We start from the raw sequence: 17551 nt of genomic DNA on the forward strand, positions 1-17551 counted from the left end.
CGCATACCACATCGCATATTGTTTGGGTTAGGGTGCGGGTTAGCGTTTGGGTGAGGGTGGGTCAAGTAATAATATGTTTATTATTAATAATAACTTGACCCACCCTCAACCAAACGCTAACCCGCGCCCTAACCCAAACAATATGTGTTGTGGTATGCGGCATTTGAAGAAAGTTTTTTTTTATTAATTTTTACGTACAATAGTGAAAGAGCGCCTTTTGTTTATATTACATTTTAGTTTTAGTTGTTTACAGACATTGGTTTATTTTTAAAGCAGTAAAGTGCAGTCCATTTTATTTGGCAAAGGTTGATTGTTAAACAAAGCTAGGAAGTAATACCAATAATATTATTGATGCATCATGCATAATAGCGTTTTGACTGGAATTAAATATCTAAATTTTGAAACAGTTGTTTGATTTACCAAATCCGCAGCAAGTCTGCATTCTGTGGAAAGTGCGCACCCGAGATGTTTTGAAAGCAATTTTGTGCACACTCAAATGACAGAAAACCGTATAGTTGTGCTCAGTATTTTTTTTAAGTTGTTTTGAACGGTCCCCCAAATTTCTCCAGCGGTTTCCAAAAAATAATAAATAATTCGTTTAAGCCAATATGGCTATTTTTTGGTATTTAAATGAAACACTTGCGGTCTTTTAAAACTACTTAGCGGTCACCCAAACCAAACCTTAAAAAAAAACCTGGTTGTGTTAGATTGTCGGGTTTTAGGTTAGCTTGAAACTTTAATTGCCCACCTCGAAATTTTGACTGCACCCCAGAGACCTCAGCGTAAAGTGCCATGAGAAGCAGCACAGTAGTGATAAAATATAGGTCATGGACTTTATCAATATAATCTACTTAAATCTACAAAGTTAAAATGTTAGCAATAAACAGTTACATGGGTTTAATTCAGGAAATCATAGGATATAAGTTGCATTAAAAATAAGCTACTTAAGCTGCGTGATATACAAATGATTAAATGCACAAGTTTTCTGCAACATGCAGAGTTGGAACCAAATAAAAAGGTTGGTAATTTGTTTGCTTTTTTAACTTTTATCTGATTTGAGGATGATAGTTTGATAGCTCTTTATCAATTGTTGTTGGTACGGGAAGGGACGTCCGATAATGTCAGATCGGATGTGATGCCCGATTCCTGGTTGTACTATCGGTATTCGTCCGATATAGGGCCTGTGTCGCTGCCGGTGCGATACAAAGTTATATAGAAATTTAAGCGTTGTATTCCGTACAAATGCCCAATAACCTTTAAATAAATATCTTTAAACGATTCAATTTTATCTATTTTGCTTGTTGGATCAACGTCATTTTTATCGGATCAGATCGAACGTCACAAAGGTGAACGCGATTTCTTATTACTTGTTTATTTCGACGAAACAACGAAACGTAGGATTGTATCATGGTGCGGGTTATCGAAGCTTAATCCAGGATTTGTGAGGAATTGTTAGGCTTAATGTTTTTGAGTGTGTAGTGGAAAAGTATCCGAAAAGTCACCATACCACGTTAATAAAATGTTCAACTTGCCAATCCTAATCCACAGTTTAATTAAAACAAAAGTTGAATCCTAAAACATTTGGACGATGTATTTATTAGCAAAGTTATGTTTTGTTTGAAAAATCCTGGTCCTTACAGTATAAGGAACCAGAACAGTGTGCCTCATTCGCATACGTCACAATTAAGTCGTCAACAATTGTCCGTTGTGACGTCACAGGACCTCAAGGATGCCGGGGAATCCCATTTGCTGACCCTTGCCGCATTAACACCGCTTCATGTAAACTCTACAGCGTGCAAGCCGCGAGCAAGTGCAGCGAAGACGTGGGTGCGCGTAAACCGCAGTGAATATACCGGGCTGCTGGTTCGTCGAGAGCCGAAGTAAAAAGTCTGGAAGAAAATAAGGTTTGTTGTTCAAGTTGTATGTATAAGAGTGTTTTAAGTGTTTTTCAATCTGCGGTTCTCCGGTTTAAATTTAAGAAAACAAATTGTGAATAAACTTTTAAGTATTTTTTAAATGCTGGTATATCAATAGCTTTATTACCGATGTGCTGTGGTCAAATGGCTTATAATGTGTCAATGGTTAAACTCTGCTCGGTCCGCTCTTTGTTTTTAGAGTTCAAATCCGCTTTAAATTAGGTTTGTAGGCGAACTTTATTTCATGTTTAGAAACAGTGTTTTTAGTTAACCATAACCATGTGAGTTGAATTTTAGTTCAAAGAGGTGCTTGGTTTGACTTAAAGCAAAATATCAATTGTGTCTTGAAGCAAAATAACTGTATTGCCGCACTTATTGTTTTTTTAGAAGTTATACTGTCTGTGGCCAACACTGTGGTACTTCCATGGAAGTCAACGGTGATATTTTAGCACTTTGTTGAAAAACATTTAGTGGTAAGAAATCAGTAGTTGAGGCTTCCGTCAGGTGGCGATAGAGGTACGTAAGTTTTAGTTGAAAGCAATATTTCATTGCGGACTTCGTCGCCTTACGATTCACTCGATGAGTATTTTGTTTCGGCAAATGTACGTGATTTTGCAATTAGTTGAAATTATATTGGGCCTTAACTATAAATAAAGTTAGATGTTTAGAATATGATTAGGATTATTTTGTGTTGTGTGACTTATAAATGTTCTGTGAGTTGACATTAGTGCCAATAATGGAATTGCGTAATCGTTCCTGCCAACCCTCCGTTAGTTTTGGGGACTCCCACAAATCGCCAATTTTAAAGGAATACACATAAACTTAAGTTACTTAGGATTATATCCAATAGGTGATTCACGACATAACAAACTAGGTTATAAAGAACAACTCTTGGCACCAAAAGGGCTAAAAAGTTACTTTGGAGAGGTTTAACCAACTGTGTAAAGTTTAAAGTTGTGTAAATGGAGTTTCTTTTAAGTGTAGAAAGATGGTCGGTTACCGTTTTACTTTGCTTATAATGCGAAGGGAAATAAGTTCCAACAGTTCCACAGTGGAGCAATGCTTGTTGGCTGTAACCAACTTAAAAACATCGATTAAAAATAAGATAAAAATCTGTTGGTTGGTGATGGCCCAATCTGCATGTATTTTACTGTCGAAGAAATTGATAAGGCGAAAGAGATGTTTATTGTAAATGATCGTGTTTTTGGCTCGGTTTCAAGAGTTTTGCCTCATTCTCGTTTATGACACACGAATTTACAAGGTCACACATTTGGTTACAAGGTCACACATTTGTTTACAAGGTCACACACTTGGTTACAAGGTCACACACTTGCTACTTACTTGTACGTTGTTGCGCATGCGCACATCCCACAGTCTCACGACGCCATGACGACAAGAACCGCTCATGATCATGTGATTCGAATCACTCGTGACGCAATAGATGGTATTGTCGTGCGGCTCCTCCCACCATTTCACACATTGTCTGCAAACAACGAGTCTCACAGTGACGTAATAATTAGTACTTTTATAATAAACCAGGATTAAAAGGTTTTTGGAGGTTTTATTCAAAACTTGGAAATTTCCATTTATTTTTTATGGATGCTTGATATATTCCACTGATTGAAACTTTCTTTTACCACAATACTCCACTTTTTAAACATTTGAAGCACTTTTGTTGTAAGTTAAGGTATCAAAATACACAAACACCAAACTGAACACTCATAAAAGCATTCCAAGCGGGTATAATTATAGTTTCTCGAGTGAACTGCAAACTCAACACACTTAAAATGCTGATGACTTTGATTGTTCGCGTAAAAAGGTTCATTGTCACGTCATGGAAGGATACTGCTGAATGGAACTCGTAACAATGGCAGCACAGTTACGTCACATTCGGTGTTTGGTTTCTCACCTGGTAGAAACTCTGCTATCCCACAGTCTGATGTAGGTGTCGTAGCCGGCTGTGATGAGGTTTGTTGTTGATATGAACTGCATGTCAAGAGGGGCGGCCCCTAACTTGAAACCGACACCCAGTTTGTAAACCTCCTCGCATCTGTCAAAAGGTCAAGGTCAAGGTCACGGTCGTGGTACAAGTTTTGGTAAACGAACCTTAATTTTAAACACGGATTTCGGTAAGATAGTTTAACATGTATTAAAGCAAGGCTTCTACAGATTCCAACAATAAGACTAAAATCCAACAACGAAGTCGTATCAAGAGATACACTGAAATAACAGCTCAATTAACTACCAACCATACTTGTCAGAAAAAAAAACACAAAACGGACACATAAGATTTTAAGAATGTTTTACTTAACTCCACTCCTTCACCACTAACTCAACTAACAAAAATTCCGAATTGTAACCCCACCCATTGCCCAACCCCCACCACCAAATAAGGACAATCAGTCAGATGAGTAGATATTACAGCGTATATGATTTAATGTGGTCGGTATTAAAGCTATAGTGTTGGTTTGTCCATTTAGACTTGATTCCGATGAACTTAAATCATATTCTGACAGGTTTAGATCTTTATTAGACTTGGATATTATTCTGTCGTGGATATTACTGCGTATTTTGCTTTATTATGTCATTGGCCTTAATACTATGGCAGTTAATATATTTCACTCTATATGTTGTTGCGTTATATATTATTGTGTGTGTTTCAGTTACACGTCTACCGAAATAGCAGAAAGGATTTGGTAAATAAAATAGTGGCAAAAACATCTAAACAACAGAATAGAAAACATGCTTCAATTTATTCCATTCAAAAACCCACTTCACCCGAAAAAAATCCTCTAAACTTGTTTCGATTTACCCCCGATCCACTTAACCACCCTTGGCACACGTCACAACGGTCAGGTGTAACGTCACAATAGTAGAACAATGGGTGCAACGAGATAGTGATCAGAATTGTGCCAAAAGCTTGTAAGTGGAGCTCTAAGGTTGGTTTCCCATGATTTTTTGGGACCTGAGCTAACCTTAGCGCTTCTAGCACGTGTAGAGGAATGCCTAGCTAATGATGCGACCGAGTGACTGGTAATTAAACACTTGTTTTGACGCTGCTGGGAATAAAATGCAAATGACTAATGTTTGAGAGATACGCGTAAACATTTCTAATTAGGTATCTTTTTAAACTATGAAACGAATGACCTTTGCTTGAGTGTTTATGGATTGCAGTAAAACCCGGTTAAACATTAAGGGATTGACAAAACTAAGATGTTTTTTTCTATAATACAATATTTCCTATTCTCACCGCTGAATATTTTTTCGGAAACAAACGAATAAGGTTGTATTTCAAGTGAAGAGAATACTTGTACAACCAACACCGAAAAAGCAGGTTTCCTTTAGGAAATGCAGGCGCTTTAAAATATGTAAACCAGGGGCAACCGAGCCATGTCCCTTAATCTCTTTTTTGTTTTGTTATTCAATAAAAAATCCTGTATCCCCCCTGCTGTCTAGTACGCGCAAGGATTGGAGGCACTTAATGAGCGTTTTGTTGTTGGTTGTAGTTCATAGTAAACGCTGGAAAACAAGTCAAAACTGTTGGCATGCGAACTTGAAATAATACCTTCTTGCAAAAATCATGAAAGATTGCTTGCTAAACATAGTCGTAAAGACAATTAGAAGAACCCTAACCATGTAGTCGTGATATTCCAAAAAGCCAAAAAAATCCAAATAAATGTCAGAAGAAATGCATGCAGCTTTACTGTTTAATACAAATCAAAAAACAGCTCCTCTGGTAATTTTAAAATTAAAATTGTTTTTTGATTTGTATTTACTCTTTAAGTTGGGTGTGTTTTGGCATCATTCTCAAACCTTAAATCCAAGCAAATAGATTTGATCCTCACCTGTTAAAATATGTAAACCACCTTAAATCCAATTACATTCGATCCTTTCTCACCTGTTGAGATCCCACACCGATATCGGATGAGACCTGAGTCCGCCTCCCCCGACCACAAACTCACTGCAAGCAAATAACACGGGATTAGCAGGTCAAAGGTCAAGGGTCAGAGTTGAGGGGTGCTGAGAAAGTGTATGTAGCCATTATAACAGGACAACTTCTACTAGCATATGCTTAGAGTTGCATATATACGACATTTCACTTGTTGTGTGTCTGCCATTGTTCAACATTAGGCATCTTAAAATCAATTGGTGTAATCCACTTCACACTTGGGTGCTTTTATAGACCTAATAACGGTAAACTGCATCAGTTTATTCGCCAAAAAAGTCTAGCTACCACTGTACAAAAAAAATATTTCATTCGCTACATGTTATCGTTTTGTCCTCACTTGTACTTTTACACTGATAATGGCATGAGGTATTACCACAACGTTTGTAAACAAGGAAATGTAGATTTTATCGAATATAACGACCTCAGTATTCTTATTGAAACCACTAAAATCCCGTGTATTGTGTTCCACAAAATCTACAATTGACAACGTGATAAGCGTACAGCCCAGGTGGAATATTGGTGAAAGTTCGTGGAGCAAGAAACACGCTCAGCACCTCGCTTGTCTGAAACTTCAAACGAATCACGTTCCGCTTGAATTTCACGCCACGGGAGATAACAAGTAAAAGCGACGCAACTGTAAGACGTCTTACGTCGTGCGTTACGCAACTGACGCAAACCACGCAACGGTTGACGTATGAGCTAGGTGTATTTAGAGCGCAATTGTCAGCAGCCTCTGAATCAAGCTGTTTCTTTGATTTTTAATATTTATTGCATCAAGGTTTTTATTAAGACTCCTTCAAACCAAAGCTTCATAAGCTGGTGAACAACAGAACACTTTGTGTATATGCATGCATATGTTAACGAAATGTACAACAAAGTTAGAACAATTTATGCAACGCTTTGTGAGGTTGACGTTGTTCTACTGGCAACCCCGAAAACTTGTTGCGCGATCCCAGTTCTCAAAGCTCTGAGAAAGTGGAATTTTTTTTCTAGCGGAATCTACAAGTTGCTGAGCATAAATCCAATTTCATCCAACTTGGATAAGGCTAAACTTGAACGTCGAACTTCACCTGAAAACAAACTCCCGACCCGGGATTCGAAGCCTTTGCCCCAATAAACTCCAGGTCCCAGTGTCTTAGTTTTGTTTGTCGTTGGGATTATATTCAAACCAGCAGATGCCATCTACAAGGGGATTCCCCGCGAGACACGCAGATCCCTATCGGTCCTGTAAATTGCCGCCCCGCTAAGTGCGATTGAATCGACTCTGTCGCTCCGGATCGTAATCAGTCGGCCATCTTTGCGATAACAGTTTGAAGCGGTGTGAACGTAGCTCCGTGCGGTTTTTGAGTTTGGTTTGAAATGTGTCACTTGATCTGTTTGATTTTAAAGCTGCTTTGATATTTTTCTACCCCGGAGTTTTCTGGAAATGTTACATTTAAAACATTGTTTTAAACTTGACTGGCGTGAATTATATTTTATGCAACAAAACACACTGTTGCGCTTATCGCTTTCCTTACAGCGATGCTGTTGATGTACATTATAGACACGAAAAAGTTACCCAGTAATTAATAAGTTAACTTTTTCTTGTTGTTTGTTTATTTTTTCAAAAAGTTAATACTTGTGTTTAAATCTACCCAGTTTCTTAATCGACTTGTTAACTGCAAGTATCTTTAAAATCAATAATTTACTCGCATTCGAATCCACACAAGATAAATAGATTCAGTTGAAAGCATAATGCTGGAGGTTTTAGTTAGACGTAGAATGAACATCAAAGAGTGATTTTTAAATATTCAAAATTTTACGTACTTTTGTAAGGGGCGAGTGGTTTGATATTTCTACCAGATTCAGTTTACGTTTGTTTTTTTGCGGGACGAACTCACCACGGGTTCCTTGTGTGGTGTTGGATTATTTGTGCAGTTTGCCACTGAACACCTGGCACAGCTCGGTGAGGAATTACCCCTTCAAGAAAATGCTTTTAGTGGTTTCTGACAAATTCCACAAGTTTGGCAAATTGCCGGTTTACACTCGACAGTAAAGGGGAACTTAAGAGATGTATTTATCAAAGATGAACGTTTAGAAGATAACAAATGCAAAGTACAGCTTATGTATGGACCTGGTTGAGTGTATTATTTATATATTGCACCTTATCGTCGGCCTGTGCAATTTCTTAAGAGGCTGATTTTAGTTATAATCGATATATTTGCATATAATGTGTTTTCAATTCAAGGCGCTTCTTAGACTTAACTTAATGCTAATTACATTTTTGGGTTTTTTACCTTTATCTTTAGAGTTTATATACAATAAAAGCATTTAGCAATTTAATTGAGTTCTGTAAATCGTTGTAAAATGTTCTGTTAGTTATGTTTTGAAATGCAGCTGTGTTTAGTTGTACAAATGTTTTAGTGGTGTCACCTGCTTTCAACAAATCCCGTCAGTGTTTGAACTTTGAACTTTGCTTATCCAGGGTTGCTTTTAAAACATTCGTATTTCCTATCATTTTTAAATCGCCTTAAATGACCTGAAAAACAAGTTTGTAATTTTTTTTTAAACGCCCGGTGTTGGTTGCCCACGTGGTTGTTTCGCATGAATGCTTTTAACGCAATAAGCACATTTAAAGGGGTTTTGTCCAGTGTGGATTCTTTCATGATCTTTAAGACTTGCTGCTTGGGTAAAACATTTGCCACATTCTTTGCACTCATACGGTTTTTCCCGAGTGTGAAGTAGTTCGTGGCATTTCAATGTTTGAGCTCGGTTGAAACATTTATCACAATAAACACATTTAAAGGGCCTTTCTCCAGTGTGAATTTGAAGTGCGCTTATAGTTCCAAAACGTTTTTGCAAACTTTGCATTTGTGTTTCTTGAAGTGAAATCTGGACAAATATCCATTGAGCTAAACCTAAACTCAAACAGTTTGCTTGAACTTTCATTTCAAGCGATTTGTTGCAGTTTGCTCAGCTTTGTAGCAATTGTTTATGATGAACTTAAACAACCTTAAGTCCTTATTAAACGCTAAACACATGAGCAACGCAGGTGGCCTTAAACGTGGCTCATGCGTTTGTTGCGTAAATCAATTGACGTACTTTCAACGCCAACAGTTAAGTTTATATTTAAACTTTCGGCGCAATATTCGGAAAAGTTTTGCAAAATTTCAGTTGTTGAAAAACCTGTTTAGTGGTTGAAAAAGCATATTGACATTTAGTTAACCGTGCAAATGGACTCTTCAATAAAACCAGTAGGTAACGGAGATGGCATTATATTTGACATTGTTTGTATAAAACATATTAGTAATATTAAATAATATTTGTTATTTGAGATAATACCATTATTTTATCCCCATTGTGTTGGTGTTTATCTGGTTTTCCTAAATTCTTTATCACAGAAGGCCAAATTGTGGTAAGTGTGATATTCATTTATGGTTGTTTCAAAAAAAATGTTTTTTTGAAACATTTCGACAAACAGGATTTACAATTTTTTGTTTAATTTGAGGTTTTTTAGTTAAATCCTTACCCTGCCAAACGAATACATGTATCTCGAGAATTACAATAACTATATTTGACGTCGGAGCAACTCAGAGTTTTAAATTGACTCACGTCACAATCTGTATTGTTGTCAATCGACGCGGCATTGTTGCGTAACACACGTTTTCACGCGTTACTTGTAATCCGATTATTTCCGAGTGTTTCCGCAACATTTCGCGCCAATCGCCGCTAATCGAACGCGCTCTACTGTGACGTCATAGAGAGTCAAGGTGAAAGCGGAAATATTTTGACTTTGTTGTAGCGACTGTGACGTCACAAGCACCGAACGTTAATTGTTACGACACAATGGCTGCGTTCGAATCACGCTCCAGTCAATCTTACGTATGACGTGATAATGGTCTGTTTGTTATAAGTGGTTTCGGTTGAGTGAACGCACGCACGACGTTCCATTCTGACGCAACAATCGATTGTACCAACACGGTGCGACACCAAGTGGTAGGACTGAGAGGAATTTAATAAAAGGTTAAATCAGCTGTGGGGGTATTTTTTTGTGATAATTGACCTGGATGTTCTTTGTTTGAGTGAAATGCTGAGGATTTGTTTTTACAAACACAACTCTGACCTGAGGAAACAACAACGTGTTTATTTCGCTGAATGTTCATCATGGTTCATGTTTTAACACAAAAGGTTGCGTCAAATTTTTGACCTGGACATTTCGAGCCAAATTGCTAACATTTAGCTAACTCACGCCTAACTGTTATGCGCTATTATACCTTGAAACTGCTTTCATAAATTAAAACCTAGTTTTGTCAGTATTGGCAAGGGTTTCTCTAAGAACACAAACTTTTGAGAGTTTCCAAGCCACCCAAAACTTTCTTGGCACCACTCATGAAAGTTTGAAACATTGGTTGGAAAATCATTAGTTTCTGCCCAATTATAAGTTGGCCATTTGCAGTCACAACAACAAAAGAAAACGTGTTTAACGGGTTGGTTCCTCTTTGTGTTTTTAAAGACAAACTTAGGAATGCGTAAAAGATAATAAAATTAAAACATATTTGCCATCTATTTTACAAGATAAACAGGCTTGCCAGCAAACACGGCTTCACTTGTTTCTAGATAAACTGAATGTATTCCTTTAAGGTCCGGTTTAGTTTACAGTTCTAAGATAGTTTTTATCAATCTACTGAAGATAAGAAAGCAGCTGAATCACGGTCAAAATCAATATTAAAGAGCTGTATTCGCAGGCAAAACATTAACCACCGTCTTATGTGCGTTGTATGCTGTGTTTATTCAGGTTAGAAACCCTCACTTCCGACAGGCAAACGTCTATTTTCAGGTCAGTAAACACAAACACATCGATCCAAATGTCCGTCACACCGGGGTACGTTTTTGGCGCGCTAAAAATAAACGCTTCTTCTTCCGTTCCAGCACGCTACTGACCCGGAAATAAGTGTTGACTTGGCAACACAAATATCAAAATATCACAATACGTTTTGAAACATGAAAAAAGGCATTTAAATAATTTTTATCTTTTGTTATAATGATAAATTTTAGCTCTTGGCTTAACGATATCACAGCCTTAGCTGCACAAACTTGCGCTGTTAGTTTTTTTATATTACTTTCTAAAAAATGTTTTCTATTTTTAAGTACATAACTTTGTTTTATTCTTTTGTTAATTTTAGATTAATAGGTTGGATATTGCGCGGGAAAGATGTTTAGGAAACTTAAAATTTCCGCGACTGTAAATAAATTACCAATAAAACTGTCAGCACAGCCTGAGCGTTTCGCGTTTTCGGGCTCAACTTTGTGCGGGTGAACGAATTTTAAGTCGATTTTCCACGAAATACGAGTTTTTCAGCCAAAATTTTCCAACCTGCGGTTGATTAACCAAGATGATCAGGTAGCGATAATTCTCTAGAGTCTAGAAGTATGAATGACCTATATTTTACACATTACTCAAAAAACACAACACGTTCAACCGAGCAATAGCGCTTTGCAGAAAACACTTATAAAATCATTTTTCATGTTTATAGTAAACTATATAACAGTAACGCTAAGGTGTGCCTAACCTGAGGTTAGGGTTGATCTCAATAGACAACACTCTGTCCACCAATTCCCTTGTTGTCCGGCATTCAAGATTGTCACCAGAGAAATTCCAGATCTGAGAATGAAAAGTAGAAAAAAAATTAACCAAGGTATTCGCACACATGTGTATGTAAAACTATCTAGCTCTTCAGACTTTTGACCATATGGTTATTGTCACAATTTATCTGGTAGCAAGTATTGAACAATTACATGTGAAGCAATCTGATTATTTCTAAGATCCAGGTCATTTGCAAAATGAGGCAAGTCCTATAAACATAACTTCTCATCTGAAAAGTTTAAGTTATATCTTGGAATACACTTGTTGAAATTCAAGCGATATATGCCTTAACTTCTATTTTGAACAAGATATATTAACGTATATGTTTATTACTTTTTATTATCTTATTAGCATTATATATTTGTTTTTTGTTGGATTTTTATCAAACCTTAATTTCCATCGTAGCACCGGTTATAACTGTTGTATCTCTGAAGTTAAGTGAGAAAACATCAAATTGGTGGGCTTCTGATTTCCTGTGGCCGCGCAAACCATCCAAACACTTCCAGTACAGGAAACCATTCCTAAAAACATTACTCAAACTCAATAAAATAAATGTATATGGTTTAATTTACAATTTTATACAAGGTAGGGCTGTTGTTCCTTAGGTTGCTTTCTGTCCTATAGCAAAGTTTTATAAGTAATTGATTTTTTATTTTTGCTGTTTACTCAAGTTAAGATTAACAATAAGCTCTTGGTTGTTAATCATTAAAAACAAGTAAAACGTATTTAAGGTTTATTTAAAGCTGATAATATGCACAAAACAAACTTTAATATTTTTGTCAAATAAGGCCAAAGTAACTTTGCAAATAATTTCACTAACCAGCCAGTAGCTATAAGGGTATTTCCCCTGACCCTGAACTGGGTGACATCCTTCGAGGGTTGGGGGGTGATTTTGATGTGGGTGGTTAGAAGGGACTTCCCCGTTCTTTCTAGTTGCTGCTTTAACTTCCATGACCATATTTGGTCACCGACCGACATGTACAAACACGACAAATTGTCGTTGAGTTGAAGCCAGGGCATGTAGCTGTGAGTAGAATAAAGATCCCTAATTACATCCAACTTAAAACAACACAAAAGTGTCTTGGAAATTACTAAGAAGTTTTGTTAGAAACACTATTGTGTTTAAATTGAATAACCGTTTAACCTGAGGTTTTCAGCCATTTTGGTTTGTTTATTTTCATCACTAAACTTATATCACTGGTGGCTATTTACTGTCGCTGCGTACTCACATTTCCTTACGTTTATTAAAATATAAAGTGTAAAACCAGCGCCAGCCTCAAGTCTTAGATCATAGGCGATAGAATAAGAGAGAATACACCTAATAGCTGCCACAATAATATTAAATGTGCTAATTTTCGTGGAGTCTTTATAAGACCTAAATGTATTCTACTACCACTGGTGATGTGTGTTTCATGGTAGTTGGGAATTGGTTTATATGGGTGAAATATAATCACAGTTTTATAGAGCAACTTATTTCAATGTATGTTATTGGCTTATGATGTTGCAATATTGTTAAAAGCTTACTTTTCGTTAAAGGTTCTCAAGGTCAGCTGATAACCTTGTCCTTTTTGCCATTTCCTCGATATTTTGCAAAGTTCTTTGACAGGAAATCTAAAAATTAAAAGTAGATATATACACAAGCCAACTGTGAAAATGTCACATAATTGAAGTAACCAAGAATATGTCAATTTCAACAAACAAAAACTCATGATTTATAAATAATTCCAGGTTCCCAAGTGTAATTACAAAACGACATAATTAGTTAAGCTGCTGTAAACTTATGCAATGGCTAATAACCTTATTAGATCACCAAATTCTGTTAATGTTAGAGCACTTAAAAAAAACAGAATTTAAACTAGATTTTAGCATCTTGAACAAATTACCTTTTGAGAGGCAGAGTGTTTAGAAAGGATTTTTCCAGGCTTTTCCAAACTGCATTTGAATTTGTTAACTTGTTAAACCTTTTGGACACCAGACTGATATTTGTGACGGAATTAATGTCAAGCCATTTGAACACAATGATCCAAATGTCATCTGGTAAGTTTGCCCATGACTCCACACACATCACAACTATATGTGGGCTGAATTTGTCCGCTATTTACATTTTTCTAGCTTTTAATCAACACAAGAATCTAAATATCTACAATCTGAATATATACTACTTAAAATTATTATGTTCTTTGTAAATGGTAACAACTGTTTCTTGGTTGTTTTACCATTACTTGTTGAAAGAAAAGTATAAATTATTATGTTGAAAAAGTAATGTGTTTGTAAAAAGCAGTTTATATGGTAAATTGTTTCATCGGACCTTCAAATTTGTGTCTTTATATTGTTTTAAATTGTTTTTTTTTATCTTTGAACAATTTAATGTTGAAAATATGAACACCTGGATTACGTTAATTCTCAACGAAGGGTATTTCCCGCCCTACAAACAAGTAATCATGCGTATCCGTCACGGTTCACGAAACACTTCACTATTTTAAAAAGAATTTCAATATTTACGTTTAAAATTTATAATCGAATCAAAGTAACTGATAACAATTTGATATTTTTCCGCACTTGGTTTGTTTATCAACATACAAGCAGCTACAAAGTAGGAGAAGAAAGTCGCAAGAACTCAGTTCATAAGACTCAAAAGCGGTAAAACGAGAAAAACGACAAGAAAATATACTAGGAAAACTTTTCTTCGATAAATTTGATCGCTCTAGACTTTTTCGTTGGCGACAACGATCGTAAAAGCACACGCAAAAATAACCTGAAGAAAAAGCGAAATCGAAAGAATGCATCGGACGAAGAACGAATTTAAGAAGTTAAAGTCGCACAACTAATTTAAAAATTGTAGTGGATTAGTGGTTCGCAAACCCCCGTTTTACCCCATTTTCCTTAAATAATCGAAAATTCAATCAAGTTTTCAAACAAGAAAGATTTATAAAATAACGATACAATAATTGCTTTCATATTAGCTGATGGTGATGCAAGTTCGTATCTAAGCGTCGTTTTCTAGATGATATCGATTAATTCGGCCCTTTTGGTTTTAAAATATATTTTGAAGGCCATCCATAGCGTAGGCCACCCAATGATTACTCGAACATTCAAATTCAAACAAATTTTCAAGCTACATACAGATTCCATCCATAGCGTAGGCCACAACAACTTTTGGGGTTCACCAAACCAAAAAAGGTTGAAGAGCACTGGCGTAAGCTACCTAATAATTACTCCAATATTCAAATCAGTATCAAACGAACTACTTACTTTACACAAACTGTCAAATGATTTATCAACATTAAGCTCTATGAGAAGGATGTGTTCGGTAAATATAATTTATCTGTGAATATAATAATTGAAAGTTTGCGTTTTATGATTTTTAAAAACAAAAACTAAATGTTTTTTGATAAATGTAGAGAAGGCTAACAAAATATATATTTTGGCGCTGGTTTAGAATCCTACCACATTTTTGTCGGAAGGTTTATATCGCTAACATTATTATTTTGGTTGTGGGGCGAAAGTTGTCAGCACTAATTCTGTCAGAAGTCGTTGCATTTTGTGGATTATTTGGTAAATCCGTGTTGGTTGGGATTAAATTACATTGAAGCGTATTTTCACAACACGGCATTTCCTACTTTAACGCGGGTCACCATTGTTGCAAACAAAGCTTATTCTTGCATCACCCTTTGTTGGAAGCACGTGGTACTTCAAGGTCACGGGGTCGCGCTACCGGTGACCTGAGTGGTCCGGATGTAGCTAGGGGTCACCGGAGAGATCGGCCACAGTACATCGGAATAAAGAAAAGCTAATTAATCAAGTCTGTGATGCTCTGGAACAAGCAATTCTCCCTGGCAAGGTCGTTTAATCCCAAGTCAAGGTCACTTAATTTAGGTTGTATTACGTCAGAAGCTTGAGAAACGATTGTTTTGCTGTCAAATTAGAAAATATCACACTGCTTGGTGGGGATTAATTGGATCCTTTGCAGATTTCAATTAATTTTTTGTTGACTAAAGTCAAAATTATTTTCATATAAAAGTGGAAATATTTATGCGGGTCAAGAATATAAAAACTTGAAATAAATATCAAAATCCATACAGAAGTAGGTAGCTTTTTTAAAGTTTGGAATAATTCACTATTTAGTTTAAACAGGTGGTGATATATGCTACCTAGTCCTACTTCTGTATGGGCTTTGATTTTCATTTTACATCCTACTACAACCTCCAGCCATTATGCTCTAAACTTTGAAAATCTGTAAATCGAACCCAGGGTGTTAAGCTTAACGTAAAAATCGAAAAAGATATTTTACCTCGCTTAATGTCGCCAGAGAACAGCTCATATTTATCGCGTCATAAACTGGCCTCCATTTTCTCCAAAGTTGGGAAAATATGCGACTTGTGGTGGTATTTTGGGATCTTAAACCCGAAGTCGAGTGGAGAAAATTTTTATTTTCATGCATTTCTCCGTTTGGCTCTATTTTCATTTGTTGTTGCAACTAAGCCATTAAATATACGTTGGTAGATATTGTGATCTAGTCCTGCTGAGGGAAAACTGACTATTGACCAACGAATATAGCATGTACCTAATAAATCACCGGGCGCCGTGGAAAGGATATTACCGAAACGAGTTGAAACTTTTTCTGACTTTACCAAACTGGTGCTCGAAATTTATGCTGTTTTTTTTAATCAAATGTAGGTAAAAATTGTTTGACGTCCATTTTACAAATGCGGCTTTAAATATGTTGTTTGATGTGTTTTTTCCCGCTTTTTTAAACTTACTTGCGCGTCAAAATTTAAACCGATAACTGAAATAAAACTTCTAAAAACATCGTTGGAGCGATAAAGCAAATGACCAAGATATAATAACCAAGATATTTTGAATAGTTTCTGATTGTATTGCCAGGTGACAATGACCCCCCCAAAAACATATCCAAATTATATTCCATTATTCTGCGATGTAGAACACACTGTGCAAATAATATTACCGCCACATAATCTGCCTTATTTAAACGCTGTTTTATTTCAGTTAAAATAGTGATTTGTTCAAAACCCCGAAATGTGCGAAAATATTACAAATCTTCTCTTTGCTCCAATTAAACAATTACTATATGCGATGTAATTAAACAACTATTAGCCTCCTTGGTCAGTGACCCAAAGTAAATGGTAAAACTATTCCAAACCCTCGAAATTCCCCCAAAGAACACAAAAGTTACATATCAGCGCGTGACAAATTCGCAAAGTAAATACAAAACAATGGAACGATGACCCAAGAAAAAAAAACAGTTCAAAAACGGTAAAAATCCCGCAAAGTTGTAAGGTCGTCGACCGTTTTGTGCCAGAGGGGCGTGATACTTTAACTCCCATCTGCAAACAAGCTTATGTAAGCAGATTACGTTTTGATGGACACGCGCTGAAGTTTGGCACACAAGCTGTCAGTTGCACAAAGCGGCCACGCGCCCACACGCCTACACATCGGGAACACTCGGTGTTTGCCCCGCAAATAGCGCCCCGAAACCCCGCGGAACCCAGGGGGGCAGCCGATCCCTTGTTTGCAAAGCGTGACGAGGTAGCATAATCGTTCTGAAGAAGGAAAACATGTTTAACTTATTAAAATTTTAATGTACACTTTTGTACTATAGCTAGTAGACCGACGAAAAATATATTTTTTAAACTAATTAAGTTGAACTCGTAATAAGAACGTGAAAGCCCACACAGAAGTAGGTACCATTTTGAATGCTCCGAATGGATGTTGAAAAAATAAGTGATATTTGAAACGTTCAAAAAATGCTACCTACTTCTGTTACTGTATGGGCTTTGATATTCTTAGTACTTCTTTCTACAACCTCCAGTCATTATGCTTCTAAATTGAAGTAGTTTTTTCAAACGAGTTACTTTTCAAGTTGATCGCTTGTGTTTGGTTTGAGTTAATCTTGCGGATCCAAAGGCGGATTATTTGAGCATTGTAGGTTTGTTGACTGGAGATGTTGTTGTGTTTACCAAGGTGGGCGGGACACGGGAACACTTTTACCGACACTTGTCGGTCAGAGTTGAATCAAAAAATAATCGCTCGATCATTTCACTA

At 36.4% G+C, this 17551-nt stretch overlaps 1 protein-coding gene across 1 annotated transcript; it reads right to left on the reverse strand.

Moving 5' to 3' along the window:
* Nucleotides 1-1485: 1485 nt before the first annotated feature.
* LOC146163062 (F-box/WD repeat-containing protein 4-like) lies at nucleotides 1486-13631 on the reverse strand. Its single transcript, XM_083382551.1, has 9 exons — nucleotides 13372-13631; nucleotides 13013-13099; nucleotides 12309-12512; nucleotides 11877-12009; nucleotides 11415-11506; nucleotides 5815-5877; nucleotides 3826-3966; nucleotides 3258-3399; nucleotides 1486-1889 (listed from the first exon to the last, which is right to left on the reverse strand). Exons 1-9 carry the CDS (start codon nucleotides 13551-13553, stop codon nucleotides 1776-1778), a joined length of 1158 nt encoding a protein of 385 aa, XP_083238677.1. The 5' UTR covers nucleotides 13554-13631; the 3' UTR covers nucleotides 1486-1775.
* Nucleotides 13632-17551: the final 3920 nt, after the last annotated feature.

Source organism: Ascidiella aspersa, chromosome 2 (assembly GCF_963924565.1).
Source record: "Ascidiella aspersa chromosome 2, kaAscAspe10.2, whole genome shotgun sequence".
NCBI lineage: Eukaryota > Metazoa > Chordata > Ascidiacea > Phlebobranchia > Ascidiidae > Ascidiella > Ascidiella aspersa.

Excerpts from the sequence above, each read along its gene's own strand:
- LOC146163062 (XM_083382551.1), bottom strand. The coding sequence starts at position 13,553 with ATGTGTGTGGAGTCATGGGCAAACTTACCAGATGACATTTGGATCATT. Across the intron at positions 11,507-11,876 it reads GTGCTACGATGGAAATTAAG|ATCTGGAATTTCTCTGGTGA; the intron begins GTTTGATAAAAA and ends TTTCATTCTCAG. Across the intron at positions 3,400-3,825 it reads GATAGCAGAGTTTCTACCAG|ACAATGTGTGAAATGGTGGG; the intron begins GTGAGAAACCAA and ends CGTTGTTTGCAG.